Source organism: Aedes albopictus, chromosome 1 (assembly GCF_035046485.1).
Source record: "Aedes albopictus strain Foshan chromosome 1, AalbF5, whole genome shotgun sequence".
NCBI classification, from domain to species: Eukaryota; Metazoa; Arthropoda; class Insecta; order Diptera; family Culicidae; genus Aedes; species Aedes albopictus.
The window spans coordinates 330866055-330886877 of record NC_085136.1 but is presented as its reverse complement, the minus strand read 5'-3'; the positions used below and the strand labels follow the sequence as shown (position 1 = coordinate 330886877).

At 42.5% G+C, this 20823-nt stretch overlaps 1 protein-coding gene across 1 annotated transcript in view; it reads right to left on the bottom strand.

Annotated features, from left to right (window-relative positions):
- The window catches only part of LOC109424815 (protein serrate), a 170724-nt gene extending 151290 nt beyond the window's left edge, over positions 1-19434 (bottom strand). The window contains exon 1 of the mRNA XM_062847344.1: positions 17570-19434. Within this exon, the coding sequence (XP_062703328.1) occupies positions 17570-17647 (78 nt within the window). The 5' untranslated portion in view covers positions 17648-19434. The remainder of the gene's footprint in view (positions 1-17569) is intronic.
- Positions 19435-20823: the final 1389 nt, after the last annotated feature.

The window sequence follows — 20823 nt, the reverse complement described above, 5'->3', positions numbered from 1 at the left end:
TATCTGGAATACTATGAAAGAGATATAGTTCTTCCTGAGGTGGACTGAGGTGAAGGCGGATTTCCTCAGATAGAATAAAATAGCCCTGGGAGAATTATTGAATCAATCTCTTGAGAAATTCCTGAATACATCCCTTAATGAACTCCTAGACGAATTCCTGGGCATATCTCCGGAGAAATCTCGGAAAAAAACCCCATAATGAAGAGAACAAACCTACCAATAATACCCTTAGTCACCCTTTTTCTTAGATTGCTGAATAAGTTTGTAGAAAACGGTATTATTCTCGCTTATCCGAATTCTGAGTTGTAGTTGTTTGAATATTTTTGACACTGGCGCCGCTTAGCGGATGAATCCCAACCCAATGTTGCCGTTGTCGGATAGTGCTTTACTTGTGCGACTACTTTGATGGATACGGCGTGCTTCTAGCTCAATAGAGATTCGAGATATGCGTGTTTGAACTTTGAACTTGAACTAAGGTCATCGGTGTCAAATAGTTCTTTACCCGCTGAACAGCTTTGCTGAAAGCTGCATACTTCTAGCCCAGGCAAACAGACGAATCACTAGCATCACATTGCGGTTAAAATTAAACTTCCAGTACTGTCGAGATGAAATTGTTGGCTTCGATAACAACTAGCAGCAATCCTACTACACCCCGATGGGAATAAGACAAACTCTCACAACGATCGCGAATTATCCTACTCAACTCAAGCCTGATCCGATCAAATCGTCAGGCAAGAGAAATATGTTGAACGCCGATGATTAATTTGCAAGCACTTTTCGAGGTAAAATGTCCGAAATACATAGCAGCTGTTTCCCAATTCCCCTGCAGGCCTCTTAAAACAACGCAGAGCAAAGAAAACGCGTAGCAGTTTTGAAAACGCAGCCGCTCGCGCGCACAGCCTGCTACTTACTTCTCTACTAGCACCAAGTAACCTTGAGGTTACTAAAGGAAAACTGCTATAGTTTCTGACAGTGGCGATTGCCTAACCTCAAAACTACCTGTTCAACCTGTTCAATGGAAATTCTTGAATTTTCTCAACAAATTGTCTTGTAATATGTTGAAAATGACGAGAATAGCCATTTCCGTCGATTTTCAATTTGATTTCGATCCTGAATTATCCGCAAATGCAAGTTATAGGGTCGTTGAACAGATAAAAAGTGAGGTTACGGGATGCTACTGGTTTCTGAGAAAATACAAAGAGGACAAGTCTGCCCAGCGATCATGTCTTCTTAGTCGCCGCTTCAATTAATAACTAAGTGCCACGAAAAGGGTGCATACAGCCGAAGTCTTAAGCGTATCTGGCCATGCTAACTTCGTGTCTGGGTTCGAATCTCAATTGGTGCAGAAACATTTCATCAAACTAATTTCTCTAACATGCTTGGGCATCTTTTGCGCCTGTCACAAGATATTTTCAAATACATCGCTTTGATGAATGTAGCTCAAACTTTGACACGGAACTACGAATATTTTGAATTTTGTTTCAGCTGATCGTCCGTGATTGCTACTTCAGTATAGCCAGATCAGCTACACTCACACAAGAAACCAATGAGATATGTATCTGCCGGGGACTAGTAGGCATCTTTAGTGTGTGAGTGTTGGTTATCTTCTATTTTAGAGCGAGAATGGTGTCTGCTACGTCAAGTTGCAGGCCAATTGGCTTCTTTAGCGGTGTTGAGATAATTCCAAATTCTAAATCTGCACGTCAAACTGAGCCGAAACTCAAATTTTCATGAAATTATGGTGCCCGGGAACATATTTTAAAAGCAACTTTTAAGTTTGCATTGGATTTTCATAACTAAATTGACACTGCACTGTGCTATGAACATACACATTTACATGAGAGTGTATGTAGAGAAGATAGAAAGATAGAAGTAGAAAGAAGATAGGAAAATGCAAAGTAGGAGGAAAAGGATGAGCCACGGATTGAACCTAGGACCTTTTGCATATGAATTAGAAGCGGTAGCTTCCAAAGTTTAATAAGTTATCAAAAAGCGGTCTTTGGCACAGAGAAGCTTGTAGTGATTGAAAAGTTCTTGGACCATTTTCGTTAATAATTTCACATTTTTCTTTGGAACACGTTTATTATCGCGAAAGCTAACCAACAAACTGACATTCACATTCGAATCTTGATTAAATGCCTACTATGATACAACTTTTCTCTATGACGATGGTCTTCACAACTGACATCATATCTACTGCTTGATGCATTTGCTTATGAGTAGTTTCTTAAGGAGGATTATATTCTTATCCGATATTTATTATTCCTCATAATCCCTACAAAGCTCTCAGGCAATATGTGCGGAAAAGCTCGAAGAATATGAAGTTCAAAAAGTATTGCAAATACCAAGTACACATGGAACTTCCCCAATTTTTGCATTACTTTACAAAAACCTTCAAATGAACTTTTTATTCACCATGGCCAACTATGGCAACCCTACAGCCAAACATCACCTCCAAAATACCAGCGAAAATAAAGAAACACAACACGCAGCAGCCGACCGACGACGACGCAGACCCCAACAACAGAAAAATCTTTTCCTTTACCTTCAATTTTATCTTAATTAGAATCTTCGTTTTTGCTGGGGCTCTCACCCGCCGGCCGCTCTCTGTGGTCTTTCTCTGCCTGCCGTCCGGTTCCCTGTGTTTTCTTGTCTTCTGGTTGTATGAAAAAAGACGAAAAATGTGGAAAGAAACTGGACGTGCGAGCCATCCACGTTCGGGGAGCAACAACTCTCATCCAAGGCTTGCTTTGCTTCTTCGCCGGGGATGCTGCACCAAAACGTTCGACCCCGCTCTTTCCTCCCCGTATGCACAAACAGGTCGAAGCGATCGAAGCACACACAGAGGTTAGGGGCGGCTAAGGTCCGCTGATTTCATTATCATCTTCTCCCTCCAGTGTCTGTCTCTCCTCAACTCAACGCAAAACGCAAACAGCACACACAAAATTAAACACATCCACCAGACTCCGGACTCCGGAGTCCGGACAAGATGTGTTCGTTCAACAACGGGATCAGTGCGCGCGCGGACCGAAACAAAAAGAAGTTGCCAAATGGCAAGCGCACACACAAAAAAAAAATCATGAACAACTGGTTGGATTGGAGTAGGTTCGATCGATGACTGCGGCAAATGAGTCGTCGTCGTCGTCGGTGGTTTCGCAAATCCAAAGGCCAGGCAATCGCACCAATAATGGACCCCGGGACGACGGGAACGGTTCGATTCAGCGCAGATAAAAATTAATCCAGTTAAAATTGATGGCGGATTGAAATGAAACTCATTAAAATTGGCCTGTTCTTCGCCCGAGTTTAAGAAAGGGGGGAATCGTAAAATGCGGGAGTTTATGAAGAATTTTCGAGCATGCTGCAGTTCCTCGTCGCCTGCTGGGATTATAACTGTTCGGTTTGGTTGGACGTTGCCACGCAACGTCAGGACAGGAGAGATGACCCAGTTTTGGGCGGTGTGGTGTCACGTCACGCGGCGGGTGCGTAGTAGTCCGTTGATGAGGCTCTTCAGGGTGGCGCGGATCATTATTATCAAGCAGGCGGCTTCGCCACGCAATTGCTGTGTTGCTGCCGACTCTCAGGTGGCAACAAACAAGTGAATGCGATCTGATTTCGAACATTCACCCGTCGCGTCGAGTGCAGAAAAAATGGGATTGTTTTTCGACGAGCAAACTACCAGAGGGCTTTCACTTTTGCGCGAGAATGGGTGCACTGCACTTAGTCCGTGTCCGTCCGTCCGGATGGTACTTATATTTTCGGGGTGGCGGATTGAGTCATTTTTGGACGTTTTATTTTCGGCGGGAGTTGATGTGACGGGACTTCGCATTAAGGTCGGTGGGTTTTAGGTTGTTTTGAGCTGATTTTGAGTCGTTTTGTTGCGTTGCCATTCGGAAAACAGCGGGTGGACGAACAGGAGATTGTTCCAGCAGTGCAGTGCAGTGTAGCACGAGGACAATGAGTTTGCGCCAGAAAACTACTTTCACTGATTACCCGGTGAGCGGCTTAACAGAGGCTTGGCCGAATAAGTGCTAAAATATTGCATATCGTGGTTTTATGATTGAAAGGAACGGTCGTTTGGTTTCGTAATAAGCGGTAGCCTATAATTAGGCTGATTTTTACGGTAGGTGGAGTACTTTCCCGCAAAACCGTACTTACGATTTTCTGTTGAGCTATAAAATTGTACTTATGCGTATTAACGTTAAGTTTCAAAATGTTGATCGCGATTGAGCTATCAATGCTTTTAAGCAAAATTTTCAAAATTTATCTTTTCATTAATATGAAATTACAGCAAGGCTTATGTGTGGTACTGACTCTGCATTGTTATTCGACTAGCCTTCCAATGCACGCTGGTGGCACATGGTCCGCCAAATGCGCATCAATCAATCTAGTAGGCGCGCCAAGTTGCATCGCGTCACTACTTCGCGAACGTCAAATTGTAAACACAAGTTACTTCCTGGGGGCACCCGCTTGTCCACAATTATTCCAAGCTCCACAGCTTACAGCCTACACCATCAAAATATAGCAGATTGATTGATTTTGATTGTTCAATGTGGCATCCAAACATCTCTCAGCATAATTATACTAAACATATCTGCTTCACTTTGTCGGCTCTAGGTAAAAAAACAAGTGTTTGTGGATGCCCCAAAGGGGAGTCTTGTCTCCACTTTTATGGAATCTCGTAGCAAATACGCTACTGAGGTAAGTAAGTGATGGTGGTATCCCTACTTTTGTTTTTTTTTCAACAACTACACAACCAGAGAGGGAAATATACCGAAGTAACAATTCGGAATCATTAATAAGCATGCCAGCTTAACAAGTGTTCTACGAAAGCGCCGACAGTTGAATAAGAGTATGTGTTAAAAAAAGAGTCGAATAAATATTTCAAATAGTTTAAATAGCACTTTTGTTCAACATATTTATGTAAATTGAACAACTTCCATCTAAGGCCTAATAATGTTCTAATAATGTACGAAGACAAGCTGTTTCCAACGTATTAGACGCCATTACTCCACATATCATTCACAGTGGAACAAGTAGCTTAAACATAGGTTAACAAGACTCGTTTAATCGTCTATTCAGCTGTTGATTAGCAGTGCTCTTAATTGCCATTGTTCGCCATGTTTACGTTTGTAAACACAGTTGCAAATTATTTTACATCAAACAGGAGCCTTGCAGCAGCTGTAAATAATTGTATCCACTTCAAAAAACATCATGACTTACCATTAAACTACACTGACCAACGGCAGCAAAACTACCGAGCTTGAGAAAGGCAGCTGGCTCCTCTAACAAGCAGCGTCTAGAAGTTTTCCTCTTGGTTCCTCCATCCACGACACGAATCAAGCCTTATTTCTATCTTGACCGGGTTCAGGATCCACTTTTTGTCACGAGACCCTTTTTTATTTCGTACACCGAATGAATGTTCCGAAAACTAAACACAACTTACTTGTTTTGGGTATGAGAAATGAAAAATATGTTTGCAGGATCCCCAAATTTACAAAACAACACCGCACCATAGCGAACTGACTTCACAGCTGCTATTAAGCTCCAGTAGCGCTGCCGATAAACAAAGCTCACAGAAAAGTTTATTTACATGAACAAGCGTTGCGGATATGATTAATCAATCATTAATCAGCTTCAAAGTTCATGTCGACAACTTGTCGAATAACAATACTTAAGCGATGTTTTAGCAACGTATTCGATTCAATGTTTAAATACTGCTTTAAAACGTTCCGATTCATGCAATCCTGATTGGAGAAGAGTAGATGCAGTCGACAGTTAAGCAGTAGGTCCAAAGTTCGAGTCTTGTCAATGATGTGTGTTCCATCATAAAACTGTGAGTAATGAAGATAATATGGCCATAAAAAGTTGTTTCAAATTACATATTCATATGAGAAATGGGTAAAATTAAACATCTTTTTGCTTGTTTATTTATAGAGGGCTAATTAAGAAATGTCGTAGAAAGCTTGTTATAATGAACGCAGTTGCAAATTTGCTTTAATTGTCTCTAAAACCTTTATTAGACGATTGTACAAAAAGATATCATACAACTTGGTTCAATAAACTTTGAAGAAAGGTTGCTGATATATTTGTAAATAGCAAACGGGTTGATCGTTGAACAACAGCCGTATAACGAAGCAATGATAATTTAGTAAGCATAACATTTACAATGCGTATAGAATCTGTTCAACGGTTCTCTATCTCTGGGTTAACAAGAGTTGAACAACAGTTTTGTCTTAGTGGAGCGGACCTGGTTGGATGGTTAGAACACTTGACTATCACGCCGAGGACCTGGGATCGAATCCCACTCCCGACAAACTCACAAAATGTGAGTTCTTCCTTCGGAAGGGAAGTAAAGCGTGGGTCCCGAGATGAACTAGCCTAGGGCTAAAAATCTCGTTAATACAGATAAAAAAAAAAAAAAAAAAAAAACAGTTTTGTCTCAACCAAACCAAATGTAGTTCGACTCAAGGCTTAACAACGCAGCTTTGAGAAACATTTCTTGAAGTTATAATTGTTTCTTGGGTAGGGCACTGTAGACGGCGGTTGCTATGATAATTTAAAGTCTTTGACGTTTCGTGACCTTGTTGTTTACGTTTTGAGATGGGAATTTATTGGAGATCCACGAACGACTCTTAGTGATGAATCTCTTGGAATTCCGTACGAAGGTTTTTATTTAGGGTATCGCAGAAGGTTCTCTTGAAATTCTTCTACCAGGAGTTTCAGGTTCTCCCAGGAGGTTTTTTATGGGTTCTTCCAGGACTTCATTCTGGAACAGACGTAACACTTGCGAAATTTCCATCGACCACGCTTTTAACGATTATTTCAAATCTTCATAGTTGTGGCTTTCACAACCAGCACCGCAAAGAAAAACGCATTTGACGTTTCACACTAGCGCCTTCTGTTGACGATATTGCACAACGCAGTGTTTCGTGAAACATTTCTGCGAATATTGCGTAACTCCCTGGATCAATCCATTCCTCGCCATCTTAGTAAAGTACAGTAGAACCACTTGTCATAATCCGGAACCACACGATGAAGGCGACTTGCTTCGCCAAAGCTCCTCTCCTCAATGAGGCAGCTTCACACTGACACCGTCGTCATGGTGCTGGCTGTCACTGATGCTTGCTAGGGGACGGACACGCAAGGGGAATAACAGTAAACTATGTTCACACCTCACAATTTCCACCAGGTGATGTGAAGGTAGTGAGAAGAATTTCCTCCGAGATTCCTTTAGAAAATCATTCTGAGTTCCGGGAATCCGTTCCGAGATCCCTACTAGGATTACTTCTGAGATTTCTCCAGAATGTCTCGATGAAATTTCTCCAATGATTCCTTCCATGATCTCGCTAGATATTTATTCAGGATTGCTCCAGGAGTTCGCTCTGCGATTACTCCTGGAGCTCCGTACGGGATTCATTCAGAGATTCCAACCTGGATTTCTCTAGAAATTTCTTTCGAGATTCCTCCAGAAGTTTCCTATGAAAGTACACAGATCGAAAAAAGAGTGTAAAATTCTGTGACGTATGATGCACATAATTGGATATCATAGAAGTTTGCATGACATATCATGTAAAGTTCATGAAATATCATGTGAACTTCCATTGCATGTCATGTAATTCAGCATGACTCTGAGAGTTTACATGACATATAACACAAATTTACATGATATATCATGTAAACCATCATAACATTAAATTTACATGAGTAAAATCAAGTTTACATGACGTGTAAATCTCATTATTTTTATCTGTGTATTCTAGAAGTTCTGACAGGGATTCACGAGTTTCTTCCTAGATTCCTCCAGTACATTTTGGAATGTTTTCAGGTTTTTTTTTGTCTGGGAAGAAACTATTTAACGAATCTCAGATATCGCTTGTGTAGAAATTTCCAACAAAACTGCGGAAGATATTCCACGAAAGTTGTTGTAGAAATTTCAAAGGAAACTCCAGATGGAAGTCTTGGAATACTTCCATAAGGAATTAAAACAAAACTTCTAGAGTGTTTCCATGATCAAAATCTAAGAGCATTGATGCAGGAATCCCGGAAGAATTTCCTGGAGGAACTAGGGGAGGATTGAATGAAGAAATCCCGGAAGGGGTTACTTAAGGATTTCCGAAAGACGTTTCTTGGGGGAACCCCGGAAGGATATCCTGGATTAATCCCAGAATGAACTATTGGACAAATCTTAGAAGGAACTTTTGGAAGAAGAGTCTGGAAGTCCGGAAGCAGTCCCGGAACGAACTTTTGAGAAAGTCCCGGAAGAGTAGACCTGTGCGCCGACTTTATTTTGCTCGGCGGCGGCGTGAGGGCCATTTTTGGCCGGCGGCGGCGGCGTCATCGGCGTCACGCCGGTGGCAGCTTTCGGCGGCGGCGGCGGCGGCGGCGGCGGCGTGAATCGGCGTGATCAAAATTTGACCGTAATGTCAACATTGACGAAACGAAGAAGTTGTCTTTACGCTGTAGAATTTGTAGTCCAATCTTTGCTTGTTCTTAAGGAGAAACTTCAGAGAATACAAACATGGCTGCCACAATGGCCGACTTGGTCCCCTACTCACGTTTTCAAGAGCACTTATCTTGAAAATTCGTAAACAAATGCACTGGATTTGTAAAAGCTGCCTCTTTTTGCAAGTGAGCAAAGCCAGGAAAAACAAGTGCGGCTTGGTTCGATACTTTGTTCGTCAGATTTGTGCCTCTAAAGTTAGTATGAAAAATTGCATTGGGATTTCTTGATGTTTCACCTTAACCATTGATGACATGCCAATACACAGGATGAAGTATTTTACCAAAAAGAATGCTCAAACATCTTGTTTGACTCGATCTAATTTTCATTAATGTCAAACAGATGTTTTTTCATCAGTTCATTTGTCAAATATTTGACCCTGTGTACTTACCTTACTTACTTACGTTTGAATGAACTGAACACCTTTGTATTCCTGTTCGGGTCCGTCACTGTGGCCAGTAATAAGACCTATACCCGTATCCGTTTTAGTGCATGTTGCATTACTCCATTGCAAATTAAGGACAAAAATATAGTTTCGCTACAGTTTTCGTTTTGGTTTCTTGGAACCTTAGATTTTCGGGAATAATCTCTAAAAGAATTCCAGAACTCCTTCTGGAATCCATGAAGAAACTTCTGGAATAATCCCTACAAGAACTTCTGTATGAAACCCTTAAAGAACTTCTGCTGGAATCACTTATATGTAGTTCAAGAATTTCTCTTAGAGAGATCCCTAGAAAAACTTATGAAGAATTCCCCCTCTAGGAATTCCTAGAGGATTAACCAAAAGAATTTCAACAGGAATCCCCGGAGGAATTTCAGAAGGATTCCCCAATGAAATTTTAGGAGTAATCCCGGAAGGAGTTCCAGGAGGAATGTTCGTAGGAATTCCATGAGGGAACCCTGAAAGGAGTCCAAATTAAATTCCCGCAGAATTTGCACAAGGAAATCCCACAAGAATTCCAGCACGAGTTCCAAGCAAATTCCAGCAGTAATCTCCAAAGAAATCAAAACAGGAATTTCTGAAAGAATCCTCGAAAGTATTCCAGTGGGAATTTCAAAGTGCATTCGAGAAAGAATCCCGTAAGGATTTCTAGGAGGAATCAACGAAAACTATCCAAGAGGAATCTCTGAAGGAATTCCAGGAGAAATCCCTGAGGGATTTCTAGGAGGAATTACCGAATGAATTCCAAGAGGAATCCTAGAAGGAATTCTAGAAGGAATCCCCGAAGAAATTTGAAGTGAAACCCCAAAAGGAATTCTCAAAGGAAACATCAAAGGAATTCCAAAAGAAATCTCTGGAAAAAATCAGGAAGAATCCTCGTTGAAGTCCAGGAGGAATCCCTGAAAAAAGTCCAAGCGGAATCAACGATGGAATTTTAGGAGGATTACTCGAAGGAAATTCAGGAGAAATCCCCGAAGGATTTCCAGAAGGAATGCCAGAAGAAATCCCCGAACGAAGTCCAGGAGGCATACCCGACGGAATTCCAGAAGAAATCCCTGCAGGAATCCCAGGGGGAACCCCCTTAAGGAATTCCGGGAGGAATCTCCGAAGGAACTCCAAGCGGAATCCTCGAAGGAGTTTCAAGAGGAGGAATCCCTGAAGAAATCCCTGAAGAACTCTGTGAGGAATTCCCGCAGCAATTCCCAGAGAAAATCACGAAAGAATACCAGCGCGTATCTCAAAGGAATTCAAGCAGGACACCAAAGAAATTCCAGCAAAAATCCTTAAAATTCAGTGGGAATTTCAAGGAGGATTAAAAAAATAATCCCCAAAGAATTTTGATGTAAAACCAACGAAATATATCCAGGAGGAATCTTTGTATAAATTCCGGGGGAAAATCTAATAGGACCGAAGGAATTACAAGAGCAATCCCCGAAAGAATTCCAGAAGAACTCAGGAAGGAGGACTCACTGAAGGAATTCCAGAAGAAAACCCCGAAGAAATTCTGGGAGGAATTCCAAGAGGATTCTCCGGAGAAATTGGAAGGGAAAGCACCAAAGGATTTTCAAGAGGAAACGCCGAAGAAATTACAAGAAATCCCAGAAACAACTCTAGAAGGAATCTCCGAAGGAACTCCAGGAGGAATCCCTGAAAAAAGTCCAGGAGGAATTTCCGAAGAAACTCTAGGAGGTATCTCTGGAAGAGTTCTATGAGGAATCCCCGAAGAACTCCAGAAGGAATCTCCAAAGGATTTCAAACCGCAATCCTAGATAGTGGAATTCAACGAAACAGTACTTAACACGTTTTTCACTACCAAATTATTTCCAGGAGAAATCCCGAATGAATTTTAGTGGGAATTATCGAAGGAATTCCATGAGTAAATCCAAAGGAGTTCTAAGAGGAATCATCAAAGAAATTTCAGGAGAAATCCACGACCGAGTATCAAATGAAATCGCTGAAAGAATTTCTGGTGAAATCCATGAAGTAAGTCTAGGACGAATCCTCGACGGAATTCCAGAAAAGATTTCCACAGGAATTTCAGGAAGATTTCCTGAAGGAACTCTAGCAGAGACCCCCGAAAAAATTGTACGAGGAATCCGCGGAAGAATTCCAAGAAGCAAGTTTAAGTTGTATCTTCGAAAGAATCCCCGAAGAAATTCCCGAAGAAATTCCAGGAGGAATCCCCAAAGGAAGTCCAGGAGGAATCCCCGTAGGAATTTCAAGAGGAATCCTCGAAATAATTTCAGGAGAAATTTCCGAATGATTTCTTTGAAGAATCTCCTAATAAATTCCAGGAGGAATTCCCGTAGGAATTTCAGGGGGAATGCTCGAAGGAATCCCAAGAGGAACCTCTGAAGGAAGTCCAAGAGGAATCCCAGAAGAAATTACAGGAGAAATCGCTGCAGGAATGCCAGGGGGAATCCCCGAAAGAATTCCTGTAGCAATCTCCGAACGATTTCCAAGGAATTCTTGAATTCCAGGAATTCTTGAAGGATTTTCAGCGGAATCTCCCGAGGGAATCTTTCTGGGTGGAGGGATCCCTACAGGATTTCCCAGAGGAGTCCCCGAAAGATTGCCAGGAGGAGTTCCCAAAAGAATTCCTGGAGGAATTCCAGAAGGAAATGCTTGAGAAATTCATGTAGAAACTCCATAAGAGATCCCACAAAAATATCCTGGAGATATGCCTGATTATATTCCTAAATAAATTCTCGAAGGTACTTTAAAAAGATTCCCTGAAAGAACTCCTGTAGGAAATCTCTGATTTTACTCCTGGAGCATCCGTGAGTCCTCCTGGAAAAATCTCAGAAAGAACTTCAAGAGCGATACCTCGAAGAACTCATGGATGAATTCCTAAATGAACTTCTCCAAGAAAACCCTTTTGGATATCCTGAAGGATTCTTAAAAGGAACTTTTACACTAATTTTTGAATGGATTTCTGTAGAAATCCCTGAACAAACTTCTAGGGGAATCCTTGGATCCTCCTCAGAAGGAACTCCTGGATCTCTCGGAAGGAACTCCTGGAGAGATATCTGAGCTTCTGAAGGAACCCCTGAAGAAATTCAGGAGGAACCTCTGAAGAAACATCTGCATGAATACCGGTAACTCCTAGAGGAATCTATGAAGGAACTATTGGACTTATTTCTGTAAGAACTCCTGTAAGAATTTCTAAAAGAACGTTATAAAATAGCTGTATTCGAATTTTGTCAAGACTAGAAAAGCCATTTCAAAGTTAAATTCTATCGCAGTCGAATCCAAAAATTGTTAGTTGCTGTGAGAGAAAACTCAATCCGTTCGACAACTATTGTTCGGCAGAACAACAATGGACGAAAAATCGGCAATAGTTGAGTTCCTGAGGAAGATACCAAATGTAACCGAAATGTCGGACACGATTTAATAGCTGTATTTGAAATGTGTCAATACTGGAAAAGCCATTACAAAGTCAAATGAACTTCAGAAGGAATCCCTGCAGGAACTCCTATACTAATTTCTAGGACCGTTTGTTAGAATTCCCGAAAGAACTTCTAACGTAACTCTTGATGGATCTCCAGGAGGCATCTATGAATCCTCCTGGAAGAATCTCTGAAGAGACTTCTGAAAAAATACCCGAGCGAACTCCTGTTAAAATAGCTCAGAGAACCTCTGAAGGAATTCCTAATGAACTCCTGAAGGAACTCCTAACGGAACTCCTGAAGAGGTTACCGAAGGAACTTCTGGATCATATTCCTTGTAAGAACTACTATACTGCATGAATCCTCGAAAATGCTCATGAATTAATCTATGGAGGAACTTCTGTAGGAATATCAGAAGGAACTCTCAGATAAATCCCTAAAGAACTGCTGAAAGAATTTCTGAAAATTTTCCATGAGGCATGCCGAGAGGAATCCCTGAAGGATTTTCAGGAGGGATTCTTGAAAAAAAAAATCCAGGAGGGATTTCCTGAAGGTACGCTTGATGGAACCTTTGGAGTGGTTTCTAAGGAACACAGAACGCCAGGAGGAACCCGTTGTTGGAATTCTAGAGGAATTCCTGAGAGATCTCCTAGAGCAATCTCTGATGAAACTCCTGGACTATTTCTTGAAGGAACTCCTGAATGAATTCCTGAAGGAATTTTAGAAAAAAAAAATCCCTGGAGAAACTCTCTAACTAATCTCTCAACGACCTCCTATGGGAACCCCTGATGAATCTTCTGGATGAATCTCGGATGTATTTCTAGAAGAAATCCTTGAATCCTCCTGAAAAAAAATCTGAAGGTACTTCTGTCGAGATCTTCCTGAGAGATCTTCTGAAAAAAAAAAATGCATGTTGAAACTCCTAGAGGCATCCCTGACTCTGAAGGAACTACTGGAGACATCTTTAAAGAAACTCCTGGAGAGATCTCTAAAGAAACTTCTGAAGAATTCTTTGATTGGAATTTTAGATGAATCTTTGAAAGAAAATTAATATTTTATCTCAACTTTATGTAAACAAAATTTTGTTCGTGCACTGATCACCGGCGTGAAAAATGAAAATCGGCGGCGTGACAAACATCGGCGTATGGCGCGCCGTCGATACCGCGGTCGGCGTCGGCGTGGGGCAAAAAGTGTCGGCGGCGGCGGCGTGGCGCGGCGGCGCACAGGTCTAATCCCGGGTGAAATTTAAGGAGAAGTCCCTGATGCTACTTTTGATGTAGCCTTAGAGAAAAAATATGCTCGAGAAATCCCTAAAGGAACTATGAGAAACCGTAAAGTTTCTCCTAGAGCAGTCCTAGAAGGAGTTCCTGGAGGAATCCCGAAAGAAGTTGCTGATGGAAAGATTTCCTAGATAAATCCCATAAAGAATTCGTGGAAAAATCCCAGCAGGAATTCCTTGAGGATTCACATGAGACACGCCCAGAGAACACCTGGAAGAATCCCAAAAAGATCTTCCTTACAAAGAACTCCTAGAGGAATCGCTGTAGGAACTGTTGGACGAATCTTAGAGTGAATTTCTGTAGGAATCCTTGATGGAACTTTTGGAATAATTCCGGAAGGAATTCCTGTGGGAAACTCCGAATAAATATCTTAATGAACCCCGGAAGAAACACATGAGAAATCCCGGTTGAAATTATTGGAGTGTGGTCCGAAAAAGCCACTGGTAGAATCTAAAAAAACCTCTAGTTGAATTCTTGAAGGAACTCCGGGAAGAGCCTATGCTTTTAGCTCATGGAAAAACATTAGAATGAGCTCATGGAGGGATTTCTTGTAAAAATTCTAATGAAAATCTCAGAGAAATTTTATGAGAATCCCCGGCAAACTCCTTGAATAAGTTCAAGAGGACCATTAAGTTCCTATTAAAACTCCCGTGATGCTTTGTCCCACTATTCTAGAACTCCACAAGGTTACCGTCAGAGTTTCGTCGGCCAAGGTTTTTATATATCGTAAGGTTATCTTAGATGTCAAAGCTGGCTGAGCGGCCATTATTTTCTCACCATGAGAAATTCTGAAAACAAATCCCGCCCTCCTGAAATTTCGCTTCCTCTTCTTTTCTCCACAAACTAAACGTCACGCTCAACCTTACAATATATAAAAACCTTGGTGTCGACACCGCTCAAACGTCAAATTTTCTGTGAGAGTAAGCAGGCCAGCATAAGCTCGTGCAGTGGACCATTCTCATCGAGGAGCAACTTCCGAGTGGAAACCCAACACGTGGTTTACTCATGGTTCTGAGGGTAAGCCAGGTGTGAGTTTATTCGCACCCGCCTGCTTCGTTAGTAAGAAGCGAAACGAAAACCAAAACATTCACCCGATTCTATTCACGGAGAACTAGAGAAGGGTGCGAGAAGTGCATTTAAGTGTAGTTTTGATAGCAAATCAGGTGATTTTCCATCATGAACTAGTGCTTTGAACTTTATTGTAGGGTATAGGTTTCCTTATTAAGCATGTGGCTCCCATTTTCATCCTACAAAAAAAAACAAAGATTGAAGCGCTGTTTGTTTTGTTTCTTATTTTCGTATTTTTCATTGAAAGTGAGCACGCATGTAAACAAAAAGATCAGAATCAATCGATACCGTAATCGCTTGTTTCCGAAAAGGATGAATTTGGGAGCGTTAGATTACTTATGGCACTCATATCCTACTAGAGAAGCAGCTCTGCCAGTCGAGTAAATGTGTTTTTCATCAAAATGCAAACAAAAAGAATCAGAGCTGCTTTGCGAATCACAGAAGGCGAGTGCGTTTCAGCTTCACTTACTCACGAGTGAAGAAAGGAGAGTATTCTCGTGCCCTTGTTGTTCACGACGAGTAGACTACGAGTAGGTTTGTTTGAATTTGTGTCTGTTCAGCTGCATTTTCGCATTTCGCCACATTATTCGCCAAATTATTCTCAGCTGAAAGTCTCTCTATTTCCATTCAATTCTCTGTCATAAATATTTTCTTACACATCGTAAAATGTTCAATATCTGGTAACAGAAGTACTATTCGGCTTAATGAACAAATGGAGCAGGTTTTTCCGATATCGTTCTAGAATTTCTCACTGGATTCCTCCCAGAGATCCCTCCGAAAGGTATTCAAAGTGCCTTCAGCTCTTCAAGAATTTCTCTTAGTGGGATAGTTTTCCAACAGTTTTTCTCGTGATTTTTGTAGAAGCCAAGAAAAGTGACATGAAGAAATGTGGAAGGAATCTTGTGAGAAATTCTCTGCGTATACGAGGGTTTCCCTGTTCAATGAAGTTACCTAAGGATACCCGGTTGTAGTGGACACCCTGCATGAAATCATGAAATATACGCTAATTCACTATATAATGACTACGAGTCATGGTATCATGACGTTTTCGTCGATTCGCATAATTAGGGTGCCGCACCACTTGGGCAGTGGCTGCTAATTTGGGCACTTTTGCATTATAACTGAATGGATTTCAAACCAACTGACTTGATTTCTTGTATACGGTAAGATATTAAACATATATCATTGCATACACAAAATCAAGTCGATTGTTTCAAAATTGACTGAGGTATAGCAGAAATTGCCCAAAATAGAAGCCCTGCTGAGATGGTACCACATACCCATTTCTATAGTAGAAGTCACGATTCGTGTCAAAACGCTTCGATATCCATGTATACAAGATAAGCTAGTATCCAATGAACAACTTTGAACTTGAATTGCGAAACGAATTCAAGTGCTCCGGTGGGAAAACAATCCATGACTCTCAATCCTACGGATCCACTTCACTGTTTCTTTCACCTGTCGGCATTGAATTGTACCCAACTCAACTATAGCACCTGAATTGCTTCTTTTCACAATCTAATTCTAGTGCAAATCACTTGCGTGCACAGCTTTTTCTTTTTTCTCGCTCGTTCTCTTTGATAAACGCAAGAAAGAGCGAGATAAAAGAAGGGGCAAAGTGTCCCCTCTTTCATCTGTTTCTTGCTCGTGTTTGTTTACGAGAGTGAGTGAGAAATAAGTAAAAGCTGCGCACGCGTGAGGTACAAATGAGTTTTGCCTTTGTTTCGCCTATGAAAACGGAATCATAAATGCCAAATACTGGTTTCACAGATAAGTCTTATAGTTTCATGAGTTTTCATCATGATTCTAGAGTACAAGCTTCATTATATCATCACTCAACTAACCACTTTTCTCCTATGAAACTGAAATTACAAATGACAAGTAGATACTAGCTTTAAAAATAACGTTTACGATTTCATAAATTTGCGTCATGATTCTAGAGTACATGCTTCATGATAGCATGATTCGTTTCCCCCGTTTTTCGCCATGAATGACACAGGGGGGCTAGAAAATTCTCCCAGAAAAACGGACAACAACCGACTTCTTGCTGAGTTGTAGCACTTGCAATGCAGTAACAGGGCTTTCATTTCTGCATAGTAATAGCACACTATGTCGCTTTTGTGGCATTATATTAGCACTATATCTGAATTTTAAGCAAAGATGCATCGAATGACTGCATTATATACGCATATAATGCTACAAAAATGCCGCATTTCAGTCCTTACTGGTTACTTGGGTGGCCAGCTGCTGAAGGCAGGTCTTCGTTCGGAATAGTTCGACGAGACTTTTGTTATTTTCGTTGAAATAAATCGTATATGCGTACTTGATGTCATTCTGGGGATCCCTGTTACCGCCTGAGCTGCTTTAGAAACAGAATTGCAGATAAAGCTAGTCAAACTGCATATTCTTTAGAGCAAAGTTTGGCCACAGACATACAGATGTATTACTTTGAACAAAGTGCGATTAAAACCATCGTCACAAAAGTATAATCGCCCAATGCTAATTATGCTGTGTTTTGCAAACCCACTGAGACCATGGCGGTAATGAGCAATCGTCAAACAGGAGCAAAAACGATGCGAGCGCCATGAGCGACAGATTTGCGAACTACAGAATATTTGAATAGTCCGTAAATGAGGGAAACGATGGGAAGTGGGTAGAGTAAGACATCAGTGGTTTGGCTATGCTCTCCTGCGGACTGCTAGATAAACGGTAACTTCCCAACAAACATTATTGCTGTACAACAGCTGAATAAACCGCTCTTAAGTTTAATTTTAGGCTGCATAAGCTGTTATTCAGCTATCATTGTTACTTGGGTTGAATTCACACTTAAAACAACTTTTAACATATTCTAATCCCGTGTTCTTGTCCCACGATAAAAAACAACACTTACCATTGAGATCACAGATAATAGTACGATGAAGACACTGGTCCACGTGTGCACGCTACCACCGATGGCCATCTTTCTCATCCTCCTCCTCGTTGTTTGCAGGTGCACAACACCACTGTCAACTTCCTCTCGAGCCTTCTTCTTCTTCCACTACTTCCACTTCTCAATCCCCCACTCGAAATCAATCCGATCAGCTAGCTACTGCCTCCGCTTGCTGCTTCCGCCGAGATTTGCACTAAATCCAGCTCGTTTGAGCAGCCGGGCAGCAGTTTTCGTTGTTTCCGTTGTTGTTGCTGCTTGTTGTCGCTTCAATTGTCGCCGTCTTCAATTCAGTTCCGCTACCACTTTTTTCCACTTGCAGTTTCTTGTTCCGGACCGAATTGAATTCATCACTTGTTCGCACTCCCCGTTTTTTTACTTTTTGAATTTCTCAAACACCCGTTTTCGTTCGGCCGCCTCTGATTATGCTTCTAATGTGCCGCATTCTTCTTCGGAACTCTTCCGCCTCTTCTTGTGCCACCGGTTCCTACGATTCATGGGGTTTGGTGTATATTTCTGCGCGACGTTACGCGGGTGCACTAGATTCGAACAATAGCAGGCGACGATCGCGATGGGAACCCCAAATTTCGAGCTTTCAATTCTCCAAAATTCCTCCCCGGAGAATGAAACACTTGCGCGCGATCGTGTGATCGTGTGCCACCGTTGTTGTCAGCAAACTGTCGTCACTTCTCGTCGCCACTAATGAGTGGTTCCACCAAATTTATTATCATTTTCTGTTACACCTTTCGCGCGCGGCCTCCTTCGATTACGCCCCAAAAGTAATCAAGGGCTTTTACTTTTCGCCAGAATCACCTTATTTCCCGCTCGATTGACTTTTTCCAATCAACTCACAATACACTGTAATTTGTACGCAGGACGACACTTGTTGCAGGCAGCAGGCTGTGACCGTACGGAGGACGATCACTTATCACACATGGTCATTACAGAGGCACTCTTCTTCAGCGCTTACTGCCACTACGTGTATTCTTCCAAGGGGCGGTGAGGACAATCCGAGTACGCTGCGATCACCTGCGCTCAAAAGAACGATCGCCGACGGCACTTTTCTTCACTCTTTTGGTTTGGCTCGGCTCGGCTCCGATAAAAGAGTAACAATTTAATTCGATTGCATTGCTTTTCTCACACACAGGCACATCAATGGGGACCAATTTGGTACTTGTTGTTGGACTTGGCACACTGGGACGCAGCCGGGCGGCAACAGTAGTGTGTAATACAATAACGGAAATCGCGAGATAAGAAACGTCGTTGCACTCCTCGTCGTCGCTCGTGCGCGCGTATCATCCGCACCGAAAACCGCGCGCGCGCCACCTCGCACCAAACAACAATACGCGCAACGGCGAACCCAACAACCAACAATGCCCGGGCACTTCACACCAAGTCGGAAGATATCCAATAAATTAGCCTACTATGATTATGATTACGATTATTGTCACACACACGCTCCGACAACTGCCGCTGTGCGCTCCTTGTTTCTGCTTCTCTCCTTCACCACCATCAAGCACTCGGGGCCCGCCTGCTGTGATGACCGCGAGTCAATGCCTGGTATTGCTTTGCTGCAGCAGCGCACCACACAAAATCCGACACACAAACGCCGCGGAGCATAAACACGCGCGATACTGACCCGAACAGCGTTGAAACGTGAACTGTTTCTCCAAACGACCCGCGGCAATGCTGCTGGCTGCCTAGCCAGCCTGCTGGGTCCGTTCGTCGTCGTCGTTCGTTCCTCCACTCAATCGGAGAGTGCCATGCTCCGCGGTGAGAGATCGCCAAGGGGCGGAGCCGTTTATGCTGCATCGCGTATGTGCATAGTGCTGCAAGCGCTCAGCTCACCCTTCCAGATCGGCGGCGACACTACGCGAGCATAATCCGTTTTGCGCCTGCTTGGGCGCACTCCCGAGAGTGAGTAGCCGCAGGATTGCGAGTACCCGCAGGGCACTCGGAGCTAACAACGTGAGTGATGGCCGCAGCAGAAGGGAAGAGAGTTGCGCAATCCGACAAGTGGATAACTCCTGCAGGCAACCGCGCACCACGCACGCGTTCTCCCGCGCGGACCAACGATCGCTGGACCGGGGTGTGGATCTCAGCTGGCCATGCTGCCTGCCGGCCGAGACCTGTGAATGGAATGGAATGGACTCGATTGTTGATGCATCATGGATTGCTCTGTGGGGTGATGCGTTCGCTGGTCGTCGTATGATGGCAGCGAGCAGTTTGGAGCGTGTGAAATGCCTCTCAGCAAGTCACGTTTCTCGGTTTGTCTTGCGTCTCCCTTCGCGTCGTTGATCCTTTTACTCGCTGCTGCTGTTGGATTGGAGGGGATTTAATATGTCTCGCCAGCAGACAAAAAAGGGCGCAGGTTGTTTGCGCTGATTGTGGCGAAATGGAAAGGTGGAGGATATGGGATTCGTTTAATTTTGGAAATGTTGGTCGTGTTTAACGGATTTGATGTCGGACTTACGGTCTGTTTTCGTCATGGGATTGTTTCCAGGATTTCTCATGAGGTTTCTTCATGAATTCCTCCAAGGAATCCTCCAGGGATTCACTTTTGAGTTCCTTCTGGGATTGTTTCAGAAATAACTCAAGATATTATTTTAAAATTCCCCCCAATGATTTCTTTAGGAACTCTTCTTGGGGTTCCTTAAGAAATTCCTCCTGGAATTCTTCCAGGGAATCCTCCCGTAATTAGTTCAGGATTTCCTCCAGGAATTGTTTAGGGATTCTCTTGGGAATTCCTCTTAGGATTGCTTCTAGGACTCCTTCTGGGGTTTCTTCAGAAACTGCTACAGGGATTCACCCATGAACTCTTCTTAGGATTCTTTCAGGATTTCTCCAAGAATTATTTCTGAAATTTCTTCAGTTCTTTCTGGTAATTCTTCAGAAACTCCTCCTGGGACTCCATCAGGATTTCCTTCTGGGATCTAGGGATTTCTCCTGGAATTCATGCAGAGATTCCTTCAGGAATTCCTCTAGAGATAACTCCAAGGATTCTTCCAGGAACTCCTCTAGAGATTACTCCAGGAGTTCTTCTAGGGTTTTCTCTGGGAATTCCTGCAGGGATTCCTTTAAGAATTCCTGTAGAGATTACTACAGGAATTCCTCAAGAGATTTCTCTAGCGATTCCTCCAGGAATTCCTCTAGGCATTCCTTCAACCGTTTCTCCAGGCATTCCCAAGGACTTCCCAGGAATTTTTTCAGGAATTCAT